Source organism: Sebastes fasciatus, chromosome 3 (assembly GCF_043250625.1).
Source record: "Sebastes fasciatus isolate fSebFas1 chromosome 3, fSebFas1.pri, whole genome shotgun sequence".
Lineage (NCBI taxonomy): Eukaryota > Metazoa > Chordata > Actinopteri > Perciformes > Sebastidae > Sebastes > Sebastes fasciatus.
Window position 1 is genome coordinate 33,661,063 of NC_133797.1, and position 22,517 is coordinate 33,683,579.

At 40.6% G+C, this 22,517-nt stretch overlaps 2 protein-coding genes across 3 annotated transcripts in view; one reads left to right on the forward strand and one right to left on the reverse strand.

Moving 5' to 3' along the window:
- The window catches only part of grb2a (growth factor receptor-bound protein 2a), a 42,878-nt gene extending 32,728 nt beyond the window's left edge, over positions 1-10,150 (reverse strand). Inside the window, exons 1-2 of one of the 2 annotated variants that reach the window (XM_074630499.1) lie at positions 10,009-10,150; positions 8,523-8,608 (exon numbers count right to left, since the gene is read on the reverse strand). Coding sequence is in view for 1 of the 2 variants with exons in the window: in XM_074630498.1 (XP_074486599.1) it covers positions 8,523-8,608; positions 8,706-8,720 (101 nt within the window). In the remaining variant the exon portion in view is untranslated. Of the gene's footprint in view, positions 1-8,522; positions 8,609-8,705; positions 8,814-10,008 lie in introns of those variants that run through there. The other variant, XM_074630498.1, reaches the window with a different exon arrangement.
- mchr1a (melanin-concentrating hormone receptor 1a) lies at positions 1,766-5,530 on the forward strand. Its single transcript, XM_074631420.1, has 2 exons — positions 1,766-2,763; positions 3,992-5,530. The coding sequence occupies exons 1-2, from the start codon at positions 2,706-2,708 to the stop codon at positions 5,011-5,013; spliced, it is 1,080 nt and encodes a 359-aa protein (XP_074487521.1). The 5' UTR covers positions 1,766-2,705; the 3' UTR covers positions 5,014-5,530.
- Positions 10,151-22,517: the final 12,367 nt, after the last annotated feature.

A 22,517-nucleotide genomic window follows, 5' to 3' on the forward strand; every position in this document is an offset into this window, starting at 1 on the left:
AGAAAAACTATCTAACAAACCGGATACAACAGATTTGTCCTCCCTGTACCTCTCAAAAAGCCACATGACTCCACCGCTTTCAGCATTTATCAAAAACACCTTACAGAGAAATATCGCTGCGACGTGATGCATTATGTAGAGCCGCATGTGTTGAGTATCACAGTTTCATAACGTTACTTCATCACACAGTCGATTATGCATTAGGATGCAATTGGACACATTCCAGTATTACACACTCCTGTCTCCTTATTCTGTTGCCACAGAAGAAGCAAAAGTTAGATAAATATTTTCAAAACATTTTGTGCTTTTTGGGAGTACGGTTTGATAAGAGAATGTGGAGTGGCGGCATGAGGAGAGTCGATATAGCGGGGCCATGTTGCACTACATCAAAACCACCTCTCCTCATAGATTGAAACTAAATCCTCAGACCAAAAGATCAAGGACATAGATTAAAATGTCCAAGAAGATGTCTCCTGGGAGGATTGGATAGAAGTGAGAGAAGTTTAATCAAAGTCTTAAAAGCTGAGGACAAGCATACTGGAGCTGTGAGTGTAAACAAGAGTTCAACGGTATGCATTTTAAATTATGTGAGAAGGGCGTTTGAGGACTGTCGAGTGAAGGGAGTCAAGGAGTGTAAGGAAGACATCTAATGACTACTGATGATGCTAGGCAGTCATTTAGTGGGGAAGTGTCATTTATGTACAAAATTAGAATGGAACTGAGACTTCCTCACCAGATGTCAGTACATACAGCGCAGCTTACTGATATGGCGTGGGCGCTAAGCCAAATGAATGAATGATATGCTGTGATCCGCTGCAGCCTCTATCCCATTAAATGAAGGAATAACTGAAAATGAGACCAAGTGTTATTGACAGCATAGAAAATGTAGAAAGTTGGTGCAAAGTGGGCTTCATGTGGAGAAAGAAGGAACGAGGAAAGAACTAAAAAAAGGCAATTTCAAGTGAAGCAATTCACTCCAGTGTCGGCCACCAGATCGCTACAGCCTCACAAAGCGATGCAGATTTGGCCGAAGGAATGAGAGAATGAGAAAAAACAGCTCGTCATACTGTTTGAGATAAAGTCATCTCTGAATAGGGCTTTAGGGCAACAGTGGATTAGATTACTGAAGGTTATTGGTCTGGCTCGGGTTGATAACTGAAAGTGTGAGTGCGTGGAGCTTGAGAGTGTTTTTTTAGTTGAAATAGATTCAGCAAACAAAGAAAGCAGTTGTATGAACGTCTTTCAGAACTCGGAAAGTGTATAATTTACAGACTCCTTATATGACTGGAGGAAAACTAAGAAGCCGCTGGATGATAATTGGCTTGGAACAACCACACCACTAGATGTTGTCAAATCCTAAATCGCAAAACATAATTAATTATAAGCAAAGGAATTTAATTTTTAATACGTTAAGTTTGATTTCTGTTGAAATCAGATACTTTTACTAGTTTAGAATTCAGGCTTCTGTTCATCTATTGTACATGATGCAATATTTATCTACTGAACGACCTTCTTCAGGGAGAGCAAAACATGTTTAAGATGCTTGATCTCACTAATGTTGCCCACACAGGCATTCATATTCTTCATTTAGTTTGTTTACAACATATGCAAAACTCCCCAGGATGTAAGGTTTCCTGTGGAGGAGGTGCACAGCATGGACACACACACACACCCAAACAACACACACACACACGCACACACACCCACGACCTATTTATGACCCACAAATGAACCATGCCATGGTCGCATTCAGTTTTCATGAGGATGACGTGCGAGGACTCCAAATGGGAGGCGGCAAGGCCATCTAGTGGTTCATAGTGTGAAAAACAATGCATTGTTGAAGACAGGTGGACCAACAGAAGACAGCAAGGATGTGCCGATCAACTGCACTTGAGGGAGCTACAGTGTGCGGACCTTCGTTTATGATTTCATAGAGAGGAAAGCGACCAGTTTGGAGCTGCTCAAACGAATCAAACCTGACAGCAATTTGCGAGGGAGTCCAGGATTCACTAAGTAGGAACACCTGTTGCTCGTCGTCTGCGCACTAAACATGGATACAGGACACGTCAAAGCATCATTTAATAGCAAAAAAGAAAAACACTTCTGAAGTGTATTTGGACAGTTCTTCTTCTAAACCCCCAGGGACAAATATGTGAACAGCTTTTTGTTCATATTCTTCATTTCTATTTTTCTTTCATTGCTGTGTTTTGATACTGTCTGGTACTTGGTGGTCAAACCATGAGCGCACAAATTCCCCATCAACCTTGCCTTGAGATAACATCAAATAAATATTCATAATTTGGATCCAAACGTCTCCAAGTAAGCGCTTTTACGCACGCGCACCTTTTCTTCTAGAGGAGATAATATCAGATGCGGACAATCGATTATTCTGATCTGATTTTTACAGCCAGCTTGACTGACAGCTGCATCGCAGACGCAACTCGTCACAGACTCCGAGTGAAGATGCTCTCACCTCACAGAGGAGCGGTGCAGAGCGCACTGGTCTGCTCATAGGATAGTAAAAAACATGCACAATGCTTGTGCTGTAAATTATTTAATTATTAAAAAATAGGATATCTGGACTCACTCTTTGAAAGTATAAGGAGGAGTTTCGTTCGCAGGCTGCTGCAGATGTATTTGACTTGGGGGAAGCAGAAGCAGGCACTTGGTGATACTTTTTAACTTGGATATACTTTGAATTACAGATGGATTTCTTAAACGATTCTAATTTCTCCCTCGGAGACACTAATTCAACAACACAAGGTAGGTAAGGCAAGCAGCGCACCGGTGATATAATCCAGTTAACATGGTATACACACCTTGTTTACAAGCGGCATAACTGCATGCAATTAAAAAAATCAAATGGACGCACGAGTATTTCTTTTGTTTTATTTTTTCTTCTACATCCTCAAGTATCCTTTTTTTTTTTTTTTAAATCATACAAGCTTTCATTGCAAAAATTCTGGCTGCAGTGAATTCCCTTCACAGCCTGATATGTTTGATGAGAAATATGAAATATGACTACCTTAATCTCATTTGCTGTAATCTCTAGGATTTCTATGTATTGATTAATGTACATAATTTTAGTGTTAAACAAAATGACTGGGTTTGGTAAGATCACAGACATTTCTGTGACTTTTTTCTGTTTTTAAATGTACTTACACATTACATATATATATATATATATATATATATATATATATGTAAGTACATTTTACATATATACATATATATATATAATGTGTAAGTACATTTTACATATATACATATATATATATATAATGTGTAAGTACATTTTAAACAGAAAAAAAGTCACAGAAATGTCTGAAAAAAAATCTATATATCTATAAACCTCTCTCTCTCTCTCTGTCTATATATATATACATATATATATATATATATATATATATATGTATATATATGCATGCAGCAACCTATTTTAAAGTCTATTCTTAACATCAAATTTTTATTATTACAAAGATAATTGCCAGGACTTCTGCCCCGATCATCCTCTGTCTTTGCTTTGTGCTGTGTTTAAGGAGCCCACACACACACACACACACACACACACACACACACACACACACACACACACACACACACACACACACACACACACACACACACACACACACACACACACACACACACACACACACACACACACACACACACACACACACACACACACACACACACGTCATTTCAGGGTGTGAAATACACGCATACAGAAATGATTGATTTCTGTATGTGTGTATATCACACCCTGAAATTATCCAGCAGCCTGAAAGCAAGATGGTGAGAAGTGCTCATTGTAGTATCAGATAATAGATCTGCCCACGTAATAATCCCCTGGCGAACCAGTATTGTTAATACTCTGCTGCTCTTCAAAATTGCACCCATGTATGCTTTCATGTCCACGATGTATAAAATACAGTGTGATGTTATTAAAATGTGCTTGCTGCTCTCCCTCCTCTTCTCGTCTCTTTAGCTGTAGATGGGGCCCTTCACCGCAGCGCCATCCTCCCTGTCATCTTTGGCATCATCTGCTTTCTGGGCATCGTGGGAAACTGCATCGTCATGTACACCATCATGAAGAGGACCAAGTGCCGCGCCAAGCAAACTGTTCCGGACATCTTTATCTTAAATTTGTCAATCGTCGATCTCCTGTTTCTCCTCGGGATGCCGTTCCTCATCCACCAGCTGCTGGGCAACGGCACCTGGCACTTTGGAGCCGCGATGTGTACGGTCATCACTGCACTTGACTCAAACAGCCAGATTGTCAGCACTTACATCCTCACCGCGATGACCCTCGACCGTTACTTGGCTACGGTCCATCCCATCCGCTTCAACTACATCCGCACGCCTTGCGTGGCATCGCTGGTCATCGGGCTGGTGTGGGGTCTGTCCTTGCTCACCATCATCCCTGTGTGGATGTACGCCGGCCTGATGCCTCTACCAGACGGCCTTGTGGCCTGCGCTCTTCTTCTGCCTGACCCGGTCACTGACATATACTGGTTTACGCTTTACCAGTTCTTCTTGGCGTTCGCTATACCTTTGGCCATCATCTGCCTGGTGTTCTTCAAGATCCTCCAGCACATGTCGACCAGCGTGGCGCCGCTGCCTCCGCGGAGTTTGAGGGTGCGCACAAGGAAGGTGACCCGGATGGCGGTGGCCATCTGTCTGGCCTTCTTCATCTGCTGGGCCCCTTACTACATCCTTCAGCTGATCCACCTCGGGGTGCAGAACCCGAGCCTAGCTTTCTCCTACGCCTACAACATAGCCATCAGCATGGGATACGCTAACAGTTGCATCAACCCGTTCCTCTACATCGTCCTCAGTGAGACCTTCAAGAGGCAGTTCCTCAGGGCGGTGCGCCCGGTTAACAGGAAGTTCCGCGTACGCCCGAGCACCACGGACGGTGGCAGTGTGAGTGTGAGGATGGTACCGGAAGGGGCTCGGCAGGAGCCGGCCTGTGGGGAGATGATACCATCTAACATGGCCCCACAATGAATACAAATCAAAATTACTTCACTATGTATCACTGTGGATGGGACATCAGCACGAGAACACATTAGTGTTTCTGAGCATTAATGTCCGCACACCAACTCCAATCGACAGCATGTTTGCTATTTTTCAGTCAAGATCTGAATAAAAAAGTTCTCTCCGATCATTCCTCATCATGCAAAGCACAATTTTGCATTTTTTTAAAAAACTAATCAGCCTGCCTCGCTTCACTCAGAGACCATCCTTATCATAACAACACTACTTTATAGGAGCGACGGAAGTCAGACGGTGGTTGCCGGTATCACGGTTTTGCACTCTGCGGCTCACGTTACCGCAGATTCACAATCTTGCCGGAGAACTACGGTGGCCTTCAGGTAGCGTAAAAAACACTAAAGACTCTCTCTAGAGCCAGCGTTTGGTTTGTCCGTTCTGGGCTACTGTAGAAACATGGCGAAGCAACATGACGGACTCCGTGAAGAGGACCCGCTCCCTATGCAGATATGAAGGGCTCATTCTAATCGAACGAAAACAAAACGCTTCTTAGTTTCGGGTGATTATTTCATTACACTGTTGGAAATTATTAATATTAATAATGTTACACACTGTTCCTTCAATTCATGCCAGCTAAAAACAGTGAACTTATCCTTTAAACCACTTCAACAGGGGACATTTTCTTCCAGACTGTATCATCGTCAGGTCAAAATGTTCTAAAATAAATTACATCTAAATCATATCACTGTGTGCATCCATGCGGTACACCGAGCAGTTGCTTGCAGCTGTATATGACTACTGTTATACGACTGTTGTACTGAGTAATGGAAAGAGATGTGTGAAATGAGTTGTGAGCTTTGGGGTCATTAAGAGTTTATGTATAAAGACCTGCATAGATGTTATTGAGGTTTTGATAATGCATTCTTGTTTGTTCTTGTGTCCTACTGTGATCTTTGATGTAATAGCTCGCCTCTGAAGAACAGAAAGAGACTGGACATAATGCCTTGGATCATACATTGTTAAATACTATAATGCATTAAATATTACCCTCTTCAAAGGGTCCATTATATCCGACACATTAGCAAGATTGCTTTGAGGAATTGTACTACGATAATCAATAGAGTTATTCTTCTCTTTTGGAAAAAAGAAAGACAGCAATGTAAGTGCATGCGATGACTTTCAATGAGATGATTGTATGACTCTTCACTGTAGTAATAGTGCTTTAACATGGAGGAGGTGACTTACAGTCAGGGACGGTTAATTTACTCATCAATCACAGTCATGCTTTAATTTTCTGTTGTTTAAATGGTGTAAAAAAAGAGACAGAATTTGGTAAAAGAATCCAACAGACTTCACATCAAGGTGGAGAGGCCTGCAGATGTGCAAAAAAGGATGTGAAGTTTGTTTTTTGTTTCTCTGTTTGCTTGTTTGTCTGCTACAAGGATGTCTAAAAAAAAAAAAAACACCATTTGGCAATTTACAAAGCAGTCACAACAGGAGTTTGCAAAGTTATGATCATAATGATCAACAAAGCCCGTCCAACTCAGCTTGAGATTTTGTCAATTTCCTGCAGTGATTCCACCCAAATCAGTTTGACTCACCGCTCTTATTATGTGTTAAATAATGCAACTGAGAGCCATCTTTACCAACCCAAAGAGAAAGACAAATTAAAATGCTTTTTATCTGGAAACATCCGGAAGTTGTGTGAGGAACCTCACACCGCATTTTCAGCATCGATTCAGTCTGAAATTCAAAGCAGGAATATAAATGAAGGGCTCTGCTCTGAATGATGTGCCAATTCTATAAAAGAGTGCCATTTTGCAAATGAGGTATTGTTAATGTTGTCGTACTGATTTATATCTTAATATGCAGAATGATGATGGTGAAATGATATGTTTGGGAAGGGTTATTAATGTAAATATATGAATCACTGAATATGAAACTCAGGGTTTCTCAACCTTTTCTGACCCACTTTTCTTTGAGTCTCCAAATTGACTGAAATGCCAGCAATTAGAGTTGTTTTAAGAATAAACTATTTTTGTATTGTATTTTTTGAGAGGGCGTAGGAAACTCTGAACGGATCGCACACAGAAATGATGATATAGTTTAAAAGCTTTAAAATGAAAAAATCAATCAAACACTGTTTGTCAGTCCTAGAAAATCCCCATAGAAATAACCCCCACCTGCTGATCAAACGACACCCTGTAGGGTCCCGACACCAAGGATGAGAAACTCTGGTGTAACTGTTGTTCTTGTCCGTTATGAAGCAAAAGAGAAAAAAAAGCCTTGTGTCAAAACATGAGCAGCTTTGCTTAATTGTTGACGAAACAATAAGTTGTGGACCACTTTATCTGTACTGTTGTGAGCATTAATAAATCAATATGTATACTGTAACAGAAATATTTGGTGAAAACGTTCACCGTTTGTACCATGGTTGTTATTTTTTGCAATATGATTTCACTCACATGTAAAATATTTTCAGTGCTCAGATTCTCATTGCTATAATGTAAAAGCCACTCATGAATTTAATGTAGTTTAAAGGTGCAGTGTGTAGGATTTGGCGGCATCTAGTGGTGTGGTTGCACATTGCAACCAACTGAGTACCCCTCTGCGCACTCTTCCCTTTACAAGAATGCGGTAACGTGAGCTGCTGACCGCAAAACCGTGGTAACGCCGTTCGCCTCGCTCAAAGTCCATCTTTACCATAATAACATTACTTTAGGAGCAACGGAAGTTAGACGGTGGCTGGCGATACCACGGTTTTGCACTCTGTGCAAGCGTGTCACTACGGTGACGGCAGGACTGGTGACGGCAGGAGGGCGGACTCCGTGAAGAGGACCTGCTCCCTAATATAAACAGCTCATTATAAGCTAATGAAACACAACAATTCTTAGTTTCTTAGTGATTATACACTAATGAAAACATAGTCATGAATATTATATTCCATTTCCGCCAATGGATCCCCCGAAATGTTACACACTGTTCCTTTAACAGCAAAACACAGTATTTTGACTATCCAGAAAAAGTGTGTGTTCTGAGCAAAAAACATAAGAGATCTTTTGCTGGAGCTCAGGACTCCTGCGGATGCATCCTGTGGTCTGATAAAGACTTTAACTCAGATCTTCCAGGTACATGACATGACTTCTTCAATAAATGACGTGTGTGTCAATGTGTCTTCAAACATTTGGTTTCCATGCAAACAAGGAGACCGTCTACACAGGGGCAGGATATTATATGTAAGTCTCAGGCGTTTCATCATCAATGGATAAGAGCAGATGGAGAGGAGAGATGGAGCGAGAGAGCACCACCAGCAGGGCCACATGAGGTTATTTGAAATTCCTACATACCGTATGATCTCGGTTTGAAGTGTACTTGTGCATCTTTCAAGGAACATGCAGGTTTAGAGACTGCAGATGAAAGGCCATGCTGTACCCCCGCTGCTTCATGCTCTTGACTAAAGAAAAAGCCCTCATTCACTCTACGAAACCATGTGGATGGTATTCAGAATCTCTCATTGACATTACCATGTTGCACAAGGCGAGGCGAGGGAGAGATGTTTGCTGAGGTGGCTTGGAATGCAAAGTGAGGAGGCAGGCTGTAGATGATGATCCTAAAGTACAAGGAAAACAGGATGAGGCAGAGCAACAAACACATGAGATATTGCACAAAAACTAGAACTCAAGGAGCAGCCTGAGATGTAAAACTACCACTGTAGCTGACATAGCGATCTGGAGATGAGTCAGCGGCAGAGCCAGACGTTGTTAACATTCAGGTCCATGGGGCTTGCTCAAATTTACAGCAGCTACATGCTCTTTCAAGCCATTTAAGATAAAAGAACGCCCGAAAATCTGGTTATCATTTGAGAAAAACATGACTGTTGCCAAGGAAAAAAAACAGCCTGTAGAGCCTCCATCCTATTTTGTAATCTAATATTCTCTAACTGTCTTCATCATTCTGAACCCGTAACATAACAAATGAGGATGACTAATTTTCACTCCTGCCACCTAAAAAGAGGCAACATTTTTTACCATTTTTATGTTACATAACCTACAAAGGTACGGTGGGAGTTTGGCATAAACAGCATTATCGATGTTGAAACCTATTTTTGTGATACTATGCTGGATTAGAGTTGACAGAATGAACGTTTAGCCAACCCGGTCTCACTCCCAACTCGTCAAACAACGCCGATTTGGCAGTGACGGTCGGAGCAAGTGACGTAGTATTAATCGTGCGCGAGTCCGGTTAAGGGCGGGTAGGAGGAGTTGTGGATGGGTCAAACAAACACAAGACTCTCAACCAGGAGACCGGAGTTTGTGCCCCCTGTGAAACTAAAAGTAACTTATTTTGTCACTTACGTCGTTAGTCATGTAAGTCGAGTCAACCACGACTGTTACCTAACCCTAAGGGGTTGTGTTGCCTAAACCTAACTTCCTGTGAAAACAGAAGTTTATTTTGAAAGGACACTATGCGTGTAATGAGCGTATATTGACACGCCGTCCCCGGTCCTTCCAAAAGTAACGCAAGAGGGGTACCCTATGCGTTGGCCTCCGATGCCGAGGGGCACCGACCAAGCGGCGGTATTTGACGAGTTGGGAGTGAGAATGTGTTGATTTAGCTGATAAATCTGCTACATTTGAATCAAAATGCCATAATAATCTGCAAAACAGCCAAGTAAAGGTGGTCTTCAATACTCTGAATTGAATATTAGGCTAACAGAAGAACGTTTACCCAATTATATTAGATTTCTTTAGGGAATAGCGCAGTAGGATAAACAACATGGGCCTATATTATTATCCTACTTTATTTGATCTACTCCTCACTCCGTTCTCCTTTCCTCCTCTTTTCTTCTCTCACTCTCTCAGCTTCATTTATTTATCCCTGGAATAAAAGCTTCCATTTGTCCATAGTCCATAAGCTAGTTAGTTAACTATCTAGCTCACTGAGGTGACACAACTGCATGAAACACGACACACACAAGACAACAACCCCCATGACAATGTTAGGGCAGACCTGTTTTAGATGGCGATATATCCCCAGTAATAGAACTTCAGCTCCATTGATTTGCTGGTCCAGTCAGAGTTTACACAAAGTTGAAGGTAAAAGATTCAGGGCTTTTGAGAAAGCATTCAAGGCTGGAGTCCCAGCAGCCACCGCCCAGCTCTGCCCCTGCTTGAAATAGGATTAACATCACTGCATGATGAGCTTGATAGAAGGCAGGTGTGTGAGTAATCAGTGGTAATTGGGAGCAGAGGACAAGGACACACAAGGGAGGAGGATTGGGCTATAGGTTCCAAATCACATACTTTTTTCTTTTTTACTTTTACTACATATCGCAGCTGCCCTTACAAAGTACTTACTGTTGCATGAGTATGCATAAAATTGGGACCTACTACTTCGTCATAACATTGTGCCTTGAACTTTGACCCTTTTTGCTCATATATCCGCTGCCCAGAGGATAGTGGGAATAGCCAGAAAAGCATGGGCCCAATACCAATCTCCACACTCACAGACTTTGAGGTGTGTTCCCGCAAAGTCTGTGAGGGTTTAGGGCTGTTCCACTGTCAAATCGTCAAAGTCCTTGAGGGCTCTCTCGTAGACATTTTGGCCCAATTCCAGTGTCCCGCCTAAGACCTTAAGCCCTGAACCCTCAGGGACTTGACTGATGTCACCTGCTAAATGGTTGAGTGTGACAGGCTGCAAGAGCTTGAAATGGTATAAAAATGAATGGGAGAGCACTTTACGGCGTTTTTTACTGCCTTTTTGAACATCTTCCAGGCATTGGCCTTACGAGACTAGAGGTAACTGTCAAATTTACTTGTTTTTGTCAAACTTCATTTAGTAAAATTAAAAGAACTGGTTGATGAATAAACCAGATGTGTAATATAGTCTAATGCTTGCATTCCTCTGATTTCATGTTTTTTTATGTTCCATCTTAAATCCTTAATGTTAATGTTTCTGTGTAAATTTAAATATGCCTGGCTGAACAATCATGTGCTGTCCTCTTTCTTTACCTTTTGGCATATTACATTTACAAGAGGAATGCAAGCATTAGACTATATTACACACCTGATTTATTCATCAACCAATTTCTTTTAATTTGATAAAAACAAGTAAATTGATTATTTGACAGTTACCTTTAGTGTCGTACGGCCTGGAAGATGTTCAAATAGGCAGTAAAAAAACGTTAAATTAAAAAAACACAATTGGCGTCGTCAAAGTAACGTGATATGTCGCCGCAAAGTGCTGTCCCATTCATATTTATTACAATTACCAGGTGACGTCAGTCAAGTCCCTGAGGGTTCAGGGCTTAAGGCCTTAGGGGGGGACATTGGGATGGACCAGGGATACACAGGGTAGGGGCAAAAACATAAAGAAACACAAGGAAAAACCCAGAGTCACAGTCATGACACAATGTAAGAATAAAACATGTTATTGTAGTCACATGACTTTGCCCTTAACGCACTAACGCCAGACTTATCTGTCTGATCTTCAAAATTGGCACCAGTGAACTTTTTCAAACTTGTAATATATAGAATGAAATAAACAAGAAGACAACAATACATAAAACAACGTGATGTTTTTGTGTTGCAGATGTCTTTGCATGTGTATTTGGAGAGCTATAATAATAATAGTGTATGTGTGTATCTGTCTGTATGTACTGAATGTATGTGGATTTCAATTGAGGTGTAGAGGTGGATACAGCTACAGATGTGAATGTGTTCAAGTTACAATTGGTAGACAGGCAAGAAAAATAAGATCCATAATCCATAAGATGGATGGAATCAGGTTTGTAAGAAATGAATAAGAGATGACCAAATGGAGAGGGGTTCTGTTGCAGTGTTTATGATGGAGGCGGATAGATTTTCCATAGAGTGCAGTATGTGTGCTGTTCCTCGATTTCCTGTTCATGAGGATAGTTTTCTTTGTGATAGTTAAATCTAAGAGGATTGTGTTTTGGTCAAGTTCATTGTTGATATGTCCCCTAGTGAGCAGATTGAGGGGGATAATGGGATATAGAAGCGATTTCTTTCCCTAAGTGTTTAATGGGTGTGGGCGTGATTGCTTTCCGGGCTATTTTGTGTGCAATGTGAACAGATTGCTAATGGGAATCCCATTTTTAACACCGTCTGCTCAGTGAAGTGAATTCTGTGGAGTTGTAGGTTGGCATTTTTAGTCACAAAGTAGATGTTTTTACAAATTTGGCTCTAGAAGTCGGCATTGGGAGTGACGGATGGGTGCAGTTCTTGTTTTATTGATGGTTCTATATATTTTGGAGAGGTGTTTTTTTTAGGAAGGGATGTTAATTACCTCTGAGGTTGAGGGAGAAAGATCTAGATTGGTAAGCATAATGTTACATTTTGTTTGAACGGATGATTTAAGGTGCAGATATTGTTCAACTTGTTAGCTCCCAATGCCGTACTTCTGGAGAAAGTGGGGGAATGAAAGAAGGGTATTATTATGGAAGATGTGTTTAAGATGTGTGATCCTTTTATCGGTCCATGTGCGGAAATTAAGTGGTTTCTTAGAAAGACAAGATTGTTCCAGATGGGAGTAAAATTAGATTAGTGGTGTTTATGATTTTGTGGTGGAGTTGGTTGAGTTGGGATCATTGCAAATAGATAATTTATTTTATGAAGTATTGTCATTTTAACTGTGGTTATTCTGCCCATACAGCATAGTGGAAGGTTCATCCAGAAAAGGAGTTCGTCATTTGTTGTTTTGAGTTTGTATGAGTTGAGTTTGTAAAAACATTTGTATGGCTGATGAGCCTCCAGGAGGGATTGTAGGCTCAGTGCAGGCTCATACAAACATTCATCCATCCATAACCACTTATCCTATTCAAGGTTGTAGGGGGGGCTGGAGCCATTGGGCGATGGCGGGGTACACCCTGAACAGGTCGCCAGACTATCACAGACAAGCATTCACGCTCACATTCACACCTACGGGCAATTTAGAGTCAACGAGGAACTTAACCTGCATGTCTTTGGACTGTGGGAGGAAGCAATCCAACCAACCAACGCTAACAAGGGGAGAACATGCACACAGAGGGCCCCAAGCCGGGTTTGAACCTGTGACCCTCTTACTGTTGGTGCCATCCCGTCATATGAACACTGTACTACAACAACAACAACACATAAGAATAAAGATTAGGTGAGAACATGTATTGTATAAAATATAAAGAATAATACAAGAAAGTTCAATTTCAAAGTCAAAGACCGTCTATTGTCCCAGTTAAGTTTAGTTTTATGAATATTGTTAGCAATATTGCCTCCATCCTTGAGGGATTGTCGACTGATTTTGACTCTACGACCACTCTATGGGTGGTGAAGATTTCATTCAGACATTTCTTTACCTTTGCTGTAAGCTCTGTGCCCGATTACCCATCCATAACTTCACATGGAGGTGTGTTTTATACGTGTGTCTCATGACAGGGAGTCTGTTGACACTTCAAACAGCCGATCCTCTTCTGTAAAGCAATTAAAGTTGAGCTGCTGCTTTAATGGGCACAAGATCCATTTGTTGCCACTTTACCACTTGTCAGACTCAGAGACTACTGCAATTGAAACAGAAGGCTCTATTCTGGGAGTTTTTTCTTATCCCAATCGAGTGTCTAAGGATAGAGGGTGTCGTGTACAGATTGATTTGTGATATTTAGCTATATCAAGAAAATTTACTTGACTTGACTCCTCAAATGGCCAACGATGATCACCGTGATGTCAGAACATCCCTGCGTCTATTTGCTCTATTCAACTTAAAAAAAAAACATGTTTTGGGTGAAAGCCTCCACTAACTACTTCCTTAATTTAAGTCATCAAGGTCACTTAAAACAATGAAGCCGAGTAGTTCTGATGTTTCTTGGCCTGCATGAAGGACAACACATTAGCACTTGCTCATATTATTGTCTTTGGAGCTTCACTTTTCCATTTCCCCTGTTTTGATGCGGATTAATGCTCCAGAGAATTAACAATTTTATGCAAAGGAAAATGCCAAGTCATATTAGCTGGGATGGGCTAATCCATGGAGTAAATGAAGTAGGCCTAAGTAAAAAGAAGATAAGCAACCAGAACACTCCCAATTATACTCAGAATAAATATGAAACCGTTATAAACAAAGCCAGCACTATTGGGGTCTTATGACCACGGCTGTTATTCAGTGTGTAGGTCAACAACTCCCCATCTCCTCCGTGTATTGATGAATGAAGATGACATGGTCACATACACTCACTGGAGAAAGTGCGAGTAGCTGCTACATTGTAAAGTGTTTTACTCCTAATATTGGGAAAACTGTATTTTGCAACAAGGTCGATCAGGTTAAATTGTCAGTTCACCACTAGTATAACGACTACTGTCACATGTTGGAGAGCCGACACATTCTCGTCCCAACTTGAACTTATTTTTGGCATAAAAACCACTATAGTTACCCTTGGTGTCACTTTAGGATTAAGCAATTAAACCACTATAGTTAGGTTTAGGAAAGAAGGACATGGTTGGGCTTAAAACTACTACGTTTATACAGTGAAAATGACACTGAACATTGTGAACACGGGACACGAACAAACAGCTGATTGCAACGTGCCGCCCGCCCGGTGTGTCTCTTTTGCTTTTTAAACTACATCACCACACTCCCGGCACACTTCCTTCGAGCATTTACTGTTGCCGCAGGACCACAACAAGTACTCCATTTCCACATTCAAAATATTAAAATTATTCACAAAATATAAATTATTTTTAAAATGTTAATATGTAAATTACGAAATGTATTTGTTTGATATTAGAAGGCTCACAGAGAGTAAAAATGAGTTGCCTTCGGCACACCTGATCAACAGGATTTCCAGCACAGATCAAATTTGAATTACTCGTCCGTGATACCTGTCTGCAGTGAGATATCTTCAGTGTTTGCAGCTCCGCGTCCATGGAGAAACAATACTAAAGTCCGGATGACCGTTGGCTTGTTGTGTTAGGGCCTTAAGAGTTTATAGGCACAGTGTTGATAATGGCCTCATCATTTACACCACATTCTCTCCTGCTGGGAGAACCAGAGGATTTAGGACAATGACAACGGCTATAAGAGGATGTGGCTGTCAGGGATGATGGTGGCCATGAGGTAAATCACCAAGGTCATTAGGATTCATCATCTGGGGACAATACAGGTGTACAAAATGTTGGGCCAATCCATCAAGCAGATGTTCTTACTGGTGGCGCTAGAGGAAAAGTCTGGGCATCACCAAAGCCAGAGGGATTCATCCTCTTAGGAATCATGAATATCCGTATATATTTCATAACCTGACCTGCCAGATGGTTTGTTACACACAACCATGTGTTTGGAAAAGGGCAGGCACTTCCAAAAAACACATGGCAGGTGATTGGATGAACCATCTGTCAATCAAACGCTCTCACTCAGGACAAGAATGAGAAAAGCCTTCAGTGCCATTCTTTGCTCGTCATTCAATGAAGAAATACTCTCCAGTTCTGATACAACTGATGCTATTGCAGCATCTATGCTGCCATTGTTTAGAACGAACCGTCGCCTCTTTGTGTCGCCGCTGTCGCCCTCACACACACCTAAGCCACGCCCGTAGCTGCCAGTAGCTCGTCACAGGACGATTGGTCCATAATCTGGCTTGCCGGACACAAACACATTACTTGGAGCTTGACAAGATGGACTTTCATGTGATATGTGATCCTGCGATTCTCGCGTGATGTCACATGAAACCAAAATGGCTCGACCGGCCGAGTGATAAAGTACCCGGATCATCCGGCGATCTTGCGCATCCATTGGGCCCATGGGTCTCATTCACATGAACGGACAAAGGAAAATATGGCTATTAGTGCGCTATTACTGCATTTTACAACTATTAGGACCTAATGATTTAAATAAGGGCTATTCAAGTGTTCGTACTGGGGAGTTGATTTGCCTAAAAAAAAAAGTCATTTTCAGAGAAAATTTGTTTCAAAGCCTGGCGCTCTTCCTGGGGGCTTGCTCTAGAGCCGATATGACATGAAGTGTCATATCTGAGACATAAACAAACAACAACATTCCTCAAGAAATTGCTCAATCATATAAAGTGCTGCTAAAGTAGTAGTTATGAAATAGTAGTAGTTTTTGAAATATTTGATAATAACTCATCTGGTAGAGGTGTTAACACAAAGTGTCATGTAATGAAAAAATACTTCCTGTCTTGCAGCAGATCATGCAGTACAGAGACTGGATGTTATTAGGTGGGAGGATGGTTGACGTTGTGCATCGATGTGTCATCAGAATCTATTTAGTTTCTGGGAATCGCCGTGTCCCCAAAGATCTCTTTGTCACCATAACCACATTTGCCTTCGCTAACAATCATCACATTTAAGAGAATTCGTGGAATATTATGTCTCAGCAAATATACGTCTAGAGTCCAGCTGACTGGAATTGTACTGAGTGACTTTTATTTCTTTGCACAAGTAGCCTTCAACGGTGAAAGTAGAAAAGCAGGACGAGGAGAAACAGCAGGACTCTGAGAGATCTGGCTCTCAACAGGCACTGCTGTTATCCCCCACCAAGGCTTCATCCCTAAACCCTCATCACCTCCATCATCCCCGACAGCCACATCCTCTTAGCCTTTGTCGTTGGCTTAATCCAAACTCCCAGCAGGAGAAAAGGAGAATAAGATGCAAAGGCCATTTTCAAGCAAAGCTGGGAGTTAAAGGATGAGAACGCAGCAAACATAACAAACATCATTTTGCATTTATATATGCATTTAAATAAGCCACTTAATGTTTGTCTGTCCGTACAGGGACCTGTGCCTTTGTGGATTGGTTGAGAGATGTTCATCATAGATATCAGCAAAAATACAAATTTGTCAGACAACTCTATATTCTCGCCATTTCTCTCTGCGGTTGCTCCTCACTGACGGGAGCAGCGGTACAAAGTTGAGCCCAAACATGACAGAGAAAAGTAGAAACCAAAAACCACAGGCATACCCATGGGAAACTAACAAACAACAACCGTGATCTCGATGGCAAAATAGAAAAAAACTGCTACTTTCTTTATATTACAAGCATTCGTCTCCAGCGGTGAATCGATTCAGGGCTGACTAACCTCACTACAACCCCACTCTCTCGCTTTCTGCTGGGGCAATTCACCTGAGCTGAACTGAACATCAGTCACAATAACAACTTGTTATGTGTGTGTGTGTACCAGCAGGATGTCTGCTATCCTCCCCAGGTGACAGCGATGCTACGTCTTAGTGGGATCCATTTTCTACTCCCTTGTTCTTACATGGCTTCTCGAAACTCCGTGTCATAAAAAATAATGAAGAAATATTTGAAACATAAGCTGTTTTAGTGGCTGCAGTCTCCTCTGCCAAAGTAAATGTAATTAAAGCAGCTATAATTGATATTTGTATTAAATCAATGTGATAATGTGAAAGAGATTACTGGTAGTGATGAACCTACAGAGAATTATCACCTGAATCTGCAGTTCTCCTCGGCTTTACGGAGCTTTATAGAGAGTTTCAGCTCATTGTTTAGCTGTTGCAGGCAGCTGTTTGACTGAAAAAGCTCTAAAAACAAACTGCACACTACCTAATCAGCACTAAACAGAAGACGGACATAGTTAGAGACTAGCTGGTGAACATAGTGGAGCATTTAGCAGCTAAAGAGACAGATATTTCCATCCGGAGTTGGTAGAGACCAAAAACTGAGCTAAAAAAAGAGTAGTAATAAGAGAGAAGAAATATTAAGAGAGAAAAATATTGGACTTACATTCGTCAGGTGGCCAGAAACACGACTCCAAATGAGTGCTAGTGTGGCTCAGTAACTGCTGGATATGTAAATAAACAACTGGTGTTCGTACCCCGTGTGAAACCAAAAGTCAACGGTGATTTATTTGTCATTTAACATCTGTACTTAATTTACGCCACTACCTGTGGTTTTAACCCAAACCATGACCTTTTCCTAAACCTAACTAAGCAGCTTTGTTGCCTAAACCTAACAAAGTTGTTTCCTGTGAAGACGGAAGTTGTGAAGACTGGAGTGGAGATTGTCACGTGTTGCCGTTCATTTGTAGGAATACACAAAAACTGAGGAATAACTTTTTGTAAGATATCATACGAACCGTTGTATGAGGATACGTTGCAGGCTAATTTACTTCTGTTTTATGCTCCTTTTTTAATTCTGCTTCTCTACATTTCAGAGGCATATATTGTAATTACACCACTACATTCATCTGACAAAGTCTGGTATCTGTCACACCAAAACTCACTGACTGCTTGTTTATGATTTGATGAACAAAAATAAAATAATGTCTCCTTCAAACACAAATGACACCTCATTCATTTCAGTAAATATATTTGAAACAGAAAATAATACATTACTTCATTGCTAAGAGTTTCCTTTGTATATCTTTTAAGCATCTAAAAGGTGTTGACTGAAGGCCATAGTCATAAATAATACATTTTTATTTCTTGTATTGAAAAATAAAACAATATCCCATCATGTACAGAAGACAAGTCAGGCAGAAACCAGTGAAAGCTTATTGTTACACCCCGATGCAAAACATGGAATACATTGAATGTGAGTTCAGCTGGCAGCCCAGTCGTCAGGTAAAAAGGCTGGCATTGTGTCGTTTCTGCACACCACGGATCATTGAATGTGGATTCAGAGCAACTGACCATTATTCTATAATAAGGAGTATAACAAGCAAGAAAGTCAGCTAGGAGTGGGTGGGAAGGGTGGTGGATGGGTCAAACAAACAAAGGAATTTAACCCAGGAGGTCGCGGTTTGTGTCCCGTGTGAAACCAAAAGCAAACTTAAGCTTGTTTACGTTGTTACGTAGCGTTACATAAGAAAGTCCGCTAAGGGCGGTTGTTACGTATTTACAGTTGTTGTGTTATTTTAACAGTAGCCATTATGTGTTTCTAACCATAACCAAGTAGTTTTGTTGCCCAAACTTAACCAATTGTTTCACAATATTAACCACGTGGCATTGTGCGTTTCTGTTTCCGCAAGCGTGATACGAAGGCTGACATGAAACATATTTTTGGTTGAGAAACGTCAACATCAACGTATCCTGTGCAAACGTACAATGCCAAAACATTTTTTCCTGGCGGTTGGCTTGCAGTTGGATGCTGTGGCATCTTAATACCAGATCTCTACACCCCACAGGTTGCCTGTCAGTGATAATACGCTTATTTATTCACTCTTTCTCTCTCTCACTCTCTCTCTCTCTCTCTCTCTCTCTCACTCACACCTGCACACAGCTCTGTCTGTGTGTATCCACAAATATATACATTTTAATAAAATGTAGAAAAATTGCATATACAAACATCTTCAACCCACATTTCACAAAAAAATTGTGTTAACACAGGAGTGCTCGGTTTGGCAGAGTAAACATTGTGGCCACAGGTGGATTGAGACATGCAAAGAAAAACAGAATCAGACTTATACATTTATAATGTAATACAGACTTTGCGTCCCTACTTAAACTCTGCATTTTCCTTCAGCGTTGATCTCTCAAAACAATGATAATCTACTGCTTTGTGACTTTATTTCATTCATACCAGTGATTATCTGCTACTTCTGAATGGCAGGGAAGAAACTGTTTTATACTCGATGTAGCTCTAAGGAGAATTTACTGACAGGATGGAAATGGTTGATTTTGGCCAGCGTCTATAATTATTTGAAAAAGATGTTCTAATCATAACCATTATACCATTTTATTACACGGCTTTGTTGAATACTCGATTCTGATTGGTCAATCACGGCGCCTTACGTCTGTTATTTCTTTATAGCAGACTGTTGCTATGTATAACAGCCCGTTGCTATGGGCAAAGTTGTGATGTCGGACACTGGAGGACCTTTTTTGTGTCAAATTATTGATTTCTTAAATAAGTAGCTGTGTAATAAGCAGGATAAAGGAACGGAGCGTTGATGGGAATTTATTAGGTTACAAATCTTCATTTAGCAATAAGAATGATAAAGGTGTAGTTTGTCCCACTCTAACAGGTTTAACAAAGCTAACAGGAGACTCAGGAAGATGGCACTCAATTACAGTCCATTCACGTCCACACCGTCCTGAGAAGAGGTTTAATCAGCCAGATAAACTGAAGAACACCTGTGTGGGTAATCAGAGGCTTGTAATACAAAGCCACAGCTTTCACTTCTTCACTGTTAGTTGAGGGGAAAATGGCTATTAAGAGCACACAGCTACAGTGTGTTATCTTAACAGCTCCGTGATTATAGCAATTTTTGCCTTTTCTGTTGTACAATCTGCTACTCGGGTCTTCGATTGAGAACGGCAGCCTTTGTGAATCCATTTCTGTGGTTTCGATAAACTCATAATGGCACAAACAGCAACAGTCGGAATAAAGCCATCGTTAATCCCTCTTGAGGTTTTCAAGGAGAAAACTAAGCATCCGAGTGGTTTTAATAGCGTATTCTATGTGTTTACTTTATATTTGGAGAACAAATGATGCTGTGCGTATCTTCCTCGATCTACAGCCTTGCATCCGCCAGCTCAAAGAAGAAGTTTTATTAATAGCACTTCAGAGTCAAAACTTGTGCAATGGATCAACTTGAATGAATGAAGACATTCAACTATTATTGCTTAGTCACTTGAGAAAACAACAAAACAACAAAAGAACAGATCACTGAAAGTGTAATGTGTGAGGGTCGTGTGTGACTCAACTGATACAGATACATCACTTAATGCATGTTTCAATAGCTGAATAGCCACTTGCACAAATATTTTTTACTCATTTGTTGTAGAAATAGAAAAAGCCTTTTCCAAAAAAACGTAAAAATAAGATGTATAATTTGCCAATGTATCATTAATGAAGGGAAGATTGATTTCTTGTCAACACAACATTTTGGGCTTTGGACATGATAAGATTAGAAACATTAGACACCCATTCAAAAACAGTCTTCCTGCTCCACAAAGTGAGTAAAAGTGCATAAACGCTAAATGATAATGCCATCTGTGCTTTTGGGAAATCTCCGCCACATTTTTAAGATTGTTGATGAAAGTGTTTGTACACTGTGGGTGTTAAGAATGAAGCTAGTAGAGGCAAAGGGAATTCAAACATTCATTATGACAATAGCGATTTAGTAGGGAAAGTAGGATCTATCCAAGACATCTCCTAACACAACACAGATTCTGGCTGCACAATTTGATTCCAAACCCCCCACCTCTAAAATAAAGAATTTAATGTGTAGATTTTAAAGCATAGTGCTCTATAGTGTTATTGTTAATAAGGAACAGCAGCTTGTATCCTTGGCAGACACATGAGAAGATGTTAATTCAAGTGTTCAACATGTAAATAAAACAATGACACAACGGGCCTCATGCAGGAAATTTCTCTTAAATTTACACTTAATTTTCTGTTAAGAGATTCATGTGGGATCAAACTGAGGCACTGTGACAAGCTTTAAACCAAATACAGCTTTTGCAACAAATGACACTTTAACTTTCAAGGTTATTTTTGCGCAGAGTTTCTAAGTCTTGGCGATAGATCTGATGTGGGGTTATTTCATATTTAAACTGAGTCAGGGGAGATTTCTAAGGCTGATATGATGCTTTTGAAAACAGAATAAAAAAAGCATGACATACTCATATTCAAATGTCAAAACTTGTGATGGGCTAGTCCACGACCTGGCAGAGTTCAGCTGATGTCAATTAACCTCTGCTTCCCTCTTTACATACTTGCAAATAAAAGAGCTTGTTCCAGTCTATAATATGGGACGACACATTAATGAAAAGCTCCAATGAGTCAACTGAACTCCAAAGAAAAAAACAGATTTGATGACTGCACCAAAGATTATCTATAAATACAGTATTCATAGTCATTTGGAAGTACATTACTGGATAAATAGTGTTGGTTTTCAGGTTTCAAGAGAAATTATAGTTACAAACACTAAACAATAAAAGGCTGTGCTTAGACAGTATTGAGTGCTTTTTCTCAGTTTATGCAGCACTGTGCAAATATCAACGAGGGGGCCATACATGTGTAGAGCCTGAGAAGGCATCATGGGAAATTCCTGTGCACATACAACATTGATCACTGCAGAAAACAAATGAGGAGATCAAGCTGGCCTGCTGTACCGTTATCGTACGGTCAGAATTTGAAGCAGACAAGGAGGTCACTCATTTTAATTAAAAACGGGGCTGGGGACATCAGGGCCAAGGAAAATTAATTAACGATCCGCTTTTCTCCACAAGTTATGCAAGTGACTCTGAGGGAAGTGCTTCACTCCCAGTGAAAAAGTGTGATTGCACTATTACATACACGAGAATCACATTCATATTGGAAAAAAGATAGCAAGGTGAACTTAACCGAAAACAAAACAGATTACGCTGAATTAAATATAATATGCAGTATCACTTTATTTGAAGGGATGTGCATAGACTGACCCGTGTCGTGAATATGAAGAAGTCTATGAATGTTTATGACTATTGGCATTAAGTGTCATTCGGTCAAGTATGTCATTTTGAATGCAAAGTTGACATTGTTTGAGAGGTCTTTGTTATGACTACATAACCA